We start from the raw sequence: 8,795 nt of genomic DNA, 5'->3' as shown, positions 1-8,795 counted from the left end.
ATAAACATTAATTCAATTATTTTTCTAAGCAAGGTCATTTTATTCAATTAAGAGAATAAACAAAACATGTGCAGGTGCATTGAGCCAGCAAAAGCCACAGAGCAATCAAAGCAATAAATAAAAGACAATACAAGAGAAACACAACAATCACACCACGACAGAAACTTCATGACCACCATCGAGCCTCATACATATACTCAACTTCTCGATTCCAACTTTCGCTACGAAGGCCACAATGCTGCCATTGACCCTCTTCTATAACGAAGCCACACATGAACATTAATGTGATATAATTATATTCAATACATATTATATTATAAAGAATAATATACATACACCTTTAAGGACACATAATATATCAATTATTATATATTCAATTGAGTTAATCAAAGCCAATAGAGAATAGGTATAACAAAAAGTCACCCATCCCCACAAAAGCAAGGAAAAAGTAGACCATTCCTTTCTTTGATATGGTCTATAGCTTATATATAGTGTGTTTCTTGACATGTAACAATGCAGCTTTCATTGCCAAACTTTGTAAGGAGAAAACCCAATATCAACCTTTATATATACTGTGCATCAAAGCTCAAATGTCGGGACTTGAGCTTCGAAGCCATGCGTGGCCTGGTACACCAACCGAGTCATTAAATTCCTGTAGGGATCTTCTTCTCTTTTTTCCTTCAAGTAGGCTATGCATTTCTCAACCTCTGTCTTCACATGCAAATATACTTCATGAGCTCTCTCCCTGTTTCTTAGCTCTTCTTTCCTCTCTTCAAAATATATATTAATTGTGTCAAATCATGATACATATAAAAACAATATAGTTGTAGAAAGACAGTACCTTTTGTTTCAATAGGTTTCCCAAAATAGTAATAAAATCGGCCTGGCAATTTAGGAACAACTCCGGGAAGGTAGACATCTTGGTTCGACACTTCGCCACTGGCATCAATCCTACCATTCCAAAAATTTAAGGAAACCAACCAGAGAATTATACAATGGGAAGAATTTATAGCAATTATAGAAAAGTTATCAGATAAGTGGATAGAACTGGTACCTCAAGTGCACAACCTCTTCTGTGAGCTCTTTTATGAACGTCCTCAATGAAGGGATTTGCATCTGATCATTGTAGTCAAAAACTAGCTGACAACAGGAATTGTGCAAAAATCCATATGAGCAATGTGCTTGTATATACATACACACTATACTATTATTATTTTACAATCGAACCCACATATTTCATGTTACATTAATATTAGATTGTAAATGCCAAATTTTAAGTAAATTAAAATTTTCTAACTATTTGTTTTATGTAAAAAAAAAATTCAAATGTTAAATATATATTAATATAGACTATTTTTAATCAATATGATAGATATATCATAACTATTAGAAAATTTAGATACATGCCAAATCTATAATAAGCTCAGATATGCAGGGACACAATGGCAAGGATGAATTGAGAAAATTGTTTAACTAGAATTGCTCTAGAAGACCAAATGCTTCATATGCTCTCCAAAATAATAGGCTACTGTAGACACTAGCCTTAGAAAGTTATGCATATGGTGCAATAAATGAGTCAGGCTCACCTCACCAACATCATCTTCTCCTACCACGCCAAAAGGTACAATTTTGGCTCCAAATCTAGATGCCATCCTCACAAACTCCGACTGTTCCGGCCAAAATAACTTGTATTCTTCTCCCTGAAAAAAAAAATGTATAGTTCAGCATTGCCGAGTATCTCAGCCCTTCAAATCTTAAGAAATTCATCCAGCATTGGTGATTTGCAATGAACACAAACAAATGCCAAGTTCATCAGCACTTTATCTTCAAAGTCTATCTACCCCATGACAGTCATTAATTTTAATTCATAACAGAGGCATCGAACTTGTATGTATGAGGAAATTAAAGATATGGTAAAAGTACAATTGTTGAATTTTCAATTTTGTATTAGAAGCCTGAACTTTGATCAAGGCGAGCATTAAATCTATTTTTCAGATAAACGTCCTTATGAAGTGTTATGTAAACTACCTTCCTATGAAGAGCCTCACGAACACCTCCAGGATACAGTAAGGCATGAGACTTTGAAGATAAAAGTTTGTAGAAGTTGGATCCAGACACAGGAACTGCACCCATTAGTCTATATGTGTCAAATGAACCTAGATCAAGCATTCTGCCTTCTTTGGCTCTAGTAAACATCATCGGATGGGCTATCCCTCGCAAAAGAATATTTCTCTCCATGAGAAACTGAAGCACTAGGGGAGCCAATTCAAATCCCAGCAACATGTGATACCCAACATACAAGACTGGTCCTTCTGAGGGGATTCCAGCCAGGCCCCTCACCACTTTGCCATCCTCTAAAGTTGAGAGCATCACAGGACTAGTAACAGCAAGTACCCATCTAGGAATAACAATACTTTGTAGTTAGTATTAAATGTTAATGTGCTTACACAGCGAAAAATATACTAGAATTGGGAACTGCCAGTGTGATCATATCTGCATCAAGCAAAAACATAGGGATCGACAGTAACAGATCCTGGCATTGAATCTTGGGGTATATATACTTTAATTAAATATCTTGTTATGTTTTACCAATATAAAAACACATACATAAATACTATACAAATAAAAGTAAATACTTATAGAACAAACAATTCCAACCATCAACTTTTACATACCCCAGACAAACAAAATGTCATTCTTCCAATTAGAATCACCCATGGTTTATTCCTGTTAATGCAATTTGCATAAAATTTTTGCCATAGGATATATTATTACCTGTTTGATTCATATATTTTCTTAAATTCATAAGGTGTGGGTGGTATGTAATCTGACACGTAGTCAAGGTATTTTCCTTGGCGATAGAAACTAGCACCCTTGATGGCTGTTACCAAATCAAAACCGTCTTCCTGCGATGAATGAGCAAAAATATGATGCATTTTCAGAATAGGTTGAGAAATGATATTTCAAGCAAAATATTGTTTCAAGACCCTGCATTACTATGTAAACAAATGATACTTATTCATCTTAGTTAGTCTTCAGTTTTATTTAACCTCTTTCTTACCCAAATTACGTTTCCATCAAAACCATTTTCATGCTGCTGATTATTTACAAAACATGAGAGGGAGAGGGGGAGAGAGCGAGAGAGAGAGAGTCCTACTAAGAAGAGAAAATGCCCGCTTTCTTCAAGCACGCGTTTCTCACATTTAGGCAACATGTGGTACAGTCTTTGAGCTTCCTCTTCACTGGGAAACAACTGATCCTTCCCACTATACCAAAAAATAGAAAACACCAGCCATTATCACAATAGGGGCCATAAACTAGGCAAGAATATTAACAAAAAGATCAATGGATGGAGTTGATGACTAATTAAGGACCTGCAAAGCAACAATGCTTGATTTTTTACAGCATGGAGATGTGAATTGGCAGATGAAGAAGCAGATTTAAGCATTTGTAGCTTCCAGAGAAGTGTTTCCCTGGGTAACATGTCAGCCAGAACCTGAGACTTAAATTGTCAATTCTTTTTGCACCAAAATGAAAATACATTAGGTGAAATGCAGAGCATGAGCATCATAAACTATGTGAAGCTATTATCTTTTCTATGAATGAAAAGTTGTATCCTCAAAGATAAAAGCATATTCAAACTATCATCTCCATATACATTTTGGCAACAAAATAATGCAGATGTGGAAGTAACACAATAAATGTCAACTGAAATAGTACTTCCAGCATTAATGTTTCATAAATGAATCTTACACAGAGATAAGACGACATTGCAACCAGATCCTGTGTTAGCTCTCCAACAATTTGGTGTGGCATAAGTCCCTTTGCCACATTTTCGATGGCCATCCTCAAAGGATCACCTAAACAGATACCATTGCTCACATCTCACCAACATTCTTAATTATTTCTGATCAGCAATAAGAATAATAGATCTACCAAAAGTGATGCTAAAATATCGTTATTTTATTTGTTTTCAACAAAAAGTCATTAACATTATGCTTTTAAGGCTGTTAGACTAAATAGAACAAGTTATACACCTCAGCCTCAAGTAAGTATCAAGGCCAACAAACTGGAATTTAAAGAAAAGCCTCCAAACCTGATGCCAAGTTCAGCATGTAAGAGAAGTACAACGAGAGTTGATCAGGCATGACTTGCAGTACAGGTATTAGAGATTGTAATTGTGACCTGCTAAATGATGTAGCTGCAAACAGAACATAAACGAGACAGCAAACACTATTAATTGTATTGCAACGATCAACATCACGCTTTAGCCAGTTTTCTGGGGTTTAAAGTACATCTTATCATCTCTGTTGTATCCACCTCTTACTATTCCTTTACAATGTAAATCTGTTATGTTCAGGTTCCAAAATCAATCCTATTTTTATATTGGACAGTATTATAACAGCAAAAGTTTGCACCTGGATTGGCCAAAATTAGCACAAGATCAACATCAGGGTTACGAGCAGCAATATCTAAGGCAATGCATGCTCCAAGAGACTCTCCAACAATATAAATTGGTCGGTCTGGTGATCTCTTGTACTCGGACCTTACTGTTCTTTCAACCAGCTTCACTAGATCTAAGGAAAATAAACAAATTATGCAAATAGAACAGAATCAAAATGTAACAATATTAAAACAGGATATTAATGGTCCTTTTTATATATAAAGAGACACTATGATCAACTTGGCATTAGCATTTTGCTTAGTACATTTTGAAAAATCAAATTCTGAGCCATTTACAAGCTATTTACCAAAGTACTTGAAATAATCAAGTTGATAAAAATAAGAAAAATTTCAACATGAATCAAAAACTTTATAATAAAGGGTAGTAAAGTATAGTTTGAATTTACTTGGTAAGATTTGTCATTAAGTAATGATAATGTCTGCTTTATATTATGTTGAAAAGTTAAAGACAGAAAGTACATAGGATTAGGAATATATGCTTTCAACATATGCATGAAAGGCCGGATCTTTACCTGTAAATGATGTTTTATCCGTTACTGGAATATGCAAACACCAAATTTCGAAAATCCTTCATTCAATAATTTTTTTTAAAAAAATCAAATTCAATTCAACTTCAGAAAAAAGGTTTACCAAAAAAAAAAAAAGAGTAAAAGTGTCACTTACTTTCCCAGTTTATGATGATGTTTAAAAAGTCCAAGCCCCATGCCATCAATCCCTGTATTAACGTTCAAATTTAATAAAAATGAAAAATAAAAGTTGATAATATGAATTTCATTTTCAAAAAAGTTGATAGCTTTATTATAAAGTTAATGACAAAAGCTAGCTATGATTTCCTTATCAAAAACTCCAAAAAAAAAATGAAAAAGAAATTCAAACCAGGCAAAAAGAGGAGGAGAGGAGAATCAGGAGCATGGGACCCGCACTCCAAAGGAGTAAACCACCGTGGCGGCCCTGCCTTTGATTGGATCATCAAATCTTTGCACTCTTGGAAATATTCTCTCAACGTGTTTCCATTCTCGTCGGTTATTTCCTGAGGATTCGAGTAAATATTCGATGTTAACTCTTCTTCTTCCTTCCTTCCCTTCCTATTCTTCTCTTCCAACCATCTTCCCTTCTCCGTTGACCTCGTTGCAACCGTCGCCGGTGACGATTTCTGATCTGCAGACACCGCCATCGCTCGAAATGAGCTTAAGCACCGGTTCCTCACCGAGTTTCCGGCCGTTGACGTCACTAACGGACTGGCGACAAACAGAGAAGGTCCGGTTGCCGCCATGGGGACGAATCCCTTTTAGTTGTCTGATTGGAAATGGGGAAATTTATAAAGAAGAGTGATTACTATATAATAAAGTGAGAGTAGTGGGACTTATACCTTTGTAGTGGAGTGGAAGACTCTATATTTTATATGAAAATAGTGAGACAAAGATAAGCTCAGACAAAACATCTTTTCAACTTCCAGGTCTATACGATGCTCCTGTTGGTCGAAACTTTTAGTAGCTAATTTAATCAATTAATTTCTATATTTCCACCAGATTTACAAGAATTAAAGGAGTAATCCAATTAAATAATTTATTAAAAAATAGTAATTCAAATAAAAATTAGTAAAAGTTAACAGTCCAACATAATAATCATTTTAAGGTCTCTTTTTTACTTTTAAATTTGTATTTTTTTATTAAATCACTTCAAAATTGATGAGGTTTGTTAATTTTATTGACGTAGCCTATACGTGAATTGCTACGTTAATGGCATGTTAATATTTAATTAATTTTTAAAACTTTAAAACATTAAAAAATATTTTTTATACTTTTTTAATAATTTTTATTTTTTAAAATATTTTTTTAAAATTTTTAAAATTTTAAAAAATTAATTAAATGTTTACATGTTATCCATGTGAATACCACATCAATAAAATTAAAAAATATTAATTTTTCATTCATTTTGAATAATTTGACATAAAAAAGCGGGTTAAAAAATAAAAAATAAAATGAAATGCTAAATTAATTTTTTTATAAAATTATAAGGCCAAATAAATCATTATATTTTTTTAATATATATGTAAAAATAATAGTAAAGTTGACATGTTTATCACAAAGTGGGCTAACTTGATAATTTTGGAAAAGTGTGAAGATATAATTCAAAGCAATTAAAATAAAAAAGTGTAATTTTGTTAGCTTGTGTTGTGTTAAATGTAACAGAGAAATGAAGAAATTTAATTATAGATGATGAGAAAGCGATTCATTTTTTTAAGATTATTAGTCAATTTTTTCTTTACTTTTTTATCTAATTTAGTCATCATAGGTTTAGCCTACAAGTAAGCCTCTACAGCTGATTTATAAATTAAAAAATAATTTTTTATGTGGTTATAATACGAATTAACATATACGAAGATATCTGAACTTGATAATTTATTTTTAGTTGTTATTTAATTTTTTATATTTTAAAATGTGAGATTGTCATCATGCTATTAGTCGTTAGTGTCACGTCGGCATATTTTAACAATGTTAATCAGATACTTAAAAAAATACTAAATTAACTCATGGGTTTCAAGCTTAAATATCAATTAAGTCAAAAAAAACCTTAAATACCAACTAGGTACAAGTTGCCAACTTTAAGTACTTCTATATATATTAAACGAAAAGTAAAAGTTGAATTATTAATATTAATTATTTGATTAAAAAGGTAAAAAAAAACTTTCTTTTATTTTTTTAATTTTAATATTAAGTAAATTGACCTTTCAAAAAAGAATCAAGCAATTTAGTATTTATTAATTTCACCCCATTATCTATTTTTTGTTGTTATAATAATAAATTTAGCCTTTAATATTTAAATATTATGTCAATTTAATCTTGATTCTAAAAAAACTTATATGAAATAATAAATATATAAAAATTAAAAAATTTATATATATATATTTTAAACTTCAAAAATATATAAACAATTTTAAAAAAAATTCTCAAAATTATATATATATTTAAAACCAATAAAATTTGAAAAAAAATTTAAAAAAAAACTCCTCAAAATATAAATATTTAAAGTCATTAAATTTTGGAAAAAGATATAATTAAAAATTATTTTAAAAACTGAAAATAATTTTAACAAAAAACCCTTATCTTTTTCATCTAAAAGGATATAAAGTATCGGAGGGCTGGTAGCGGGAATTTGGAATTTTCTCTCTAAAGATTCGGGTGATTTGTGTTCTTGTTTTTCCACCTTCGTGCTTTTGTGGCTCTACTGGTGGTGGCTTTGCGTGTGTCCATCTATGTTCCTCTTTAACGAATACTTGGACGGTGGTAGTTATTGCTTTTTCGTCGTTATTTGGTTTCGTAGTGGTGACGTATTATGAAGGAAATGATTGTGGTGGTGGCGTTATTGGCTATTGGTGGTGAAAGGTGTCGAGCCATGTTCGTTTCTTGGGAGTTGTAACTATTAAGCGATTAAGCTTCATCTTCTTTTTGGTTGTTCGGTCATCTTTGTTCTGTGAGAGCTTTGTTGCTTTAGAGTGTAGCTCGTTCTCGTCAATTTCTGTTGAACACTCAAAAATCGAGTAGAATTTTTAAGAGAGAAAAGAGCAGAGAAAGGGAGAGAAAAAGAAGATAGGGAGAAAATCTGTTTTCTCTATTCATAAAAATTCATAACTCACTCCCCACACTTTTAACATAAAAGGAAGAAAAAATAACAAGAATTGACGTGGCAAAAACGGTTAACAAAACACATCGTTTCACTTAACATGCAACGCCCCGTTTTAACCAATTATTCATTCAACCCAAAACTCAACGTTTCACTAACTTTTCCAGTACACATCAATACCACCCTCTCAGGACCAGATCCTTGTCCTCAAGGATGAAAATGAGGAAACTTAGCTTGTAACTCAGACAAAGACTCCCATGTCGCATCTTCAGGGAAAGAATCAATCCATTCAACAAGAACTTCAGTGATAGCTTGATTCCCTCTTTTCACCATTCGTCGCTCAATGATTCTGACCGGCTCCTTTGGTAAGACACCATGAATATCGACCAAGGGTAAATGAGATTGCGAAGGAGCAGACCCTACGTGTTTCTTCAGTTGGGAGACATGGAAAGTTGGGTGGATACGAGACCCCGGAGGTAACTGCAAGGTGTATGCGACTTCACCCACTTTCTTAAGTACTGGAAAAGGGCCATAAAATTTGGGAGATAGCTTTTGATTCAAAATTTTTCTGACAGTGTGTTGTCTATATGGCTGTAACTTCAAATAGACCCAATCACCAACTTGAAAACTCCTCTCACTCCTATGTCTATCTGCGAATTGTTTCATGCGTCCTTGAGCTCTTTTTAAATGGAAATGTAGCAATTTTC

General features: G+C 32.8%; 1 protein-coding gene across 2 annotated transcripts; it reads right to left on the bottom strand.

Moving 5' to 3' along the window:
* Positions 1 to 345: 345 nt before the first annotated feature.
* LOC107941770 (acyltransferase-like protein At3g26840, chloroplastic) lies at positions 346 to 5,889 on the bottom strand. Of its 2 annotated transcripts, XM_016875374.2 has the most exons (14): positions 5,341 to 5,889; positions 5,128 to 5,179; positions 4,977 to 5,032; positions 4,419 to 4,577; positions 4,097 to 4,201; positions 3,754 to 3,860; positions 3,375 to 3,496; positions 3,158 to 3,266; positions 2,776 to 2,906; positions 2,029 to 2,398; positions 1,587 to 1,700; positions 1,055 to 1,140; positions 842 to 951; positions 346 to 770 (listed from the first exon to the last, which is right to left on the bottom strand). In XM_016875374.2, exons 1-14 carry the CDS (start codon positions 5,735 to 5,737, stop codon positions 580 to 582), a joined length of 2,109 nt encoding a protein of 702 aa, XP_016730863.1. In that variant the 5' UTR covers positions 5,738 to 5,889; the 3' UTR covers positions 346 to 579. The 2 variants fall into 2 exon arrangements, with proteins under 2 accessions (XP_016730863.1, XP_040957444.1); XM_041101510.1 differs by lacking the exon at positions 4,977 to 5,032 and having other exon boundaries at positions 5,341 to 5,835.
* Positions 5,890 to 8,795: the final 2,906 nt, after the last annotated feature.

The sequence above is a fragment of the Gossypium hirsutum genome, chromosome D09 (genome assembly GCF_007990345.1).
Source record: "Gossypium hirsutum isolate 1008001.06 chromosome D09, Gossypium_hirsutum_v2.1, whole genome shotgun sequence".
In the NCBI taxonomy this organism is placed as follows: Eukaryota; Viridiplantae; Streptophyta; class Magnoliopsida; order Malvales; family Malvaceae; genus Gossypium; species Gossypium hirsutum.
The sequence above is the reverse complement of the archived record's forward strand: the minus strand, read 5'-3'. Positions and strand labels throughout refer to the sequence as shown.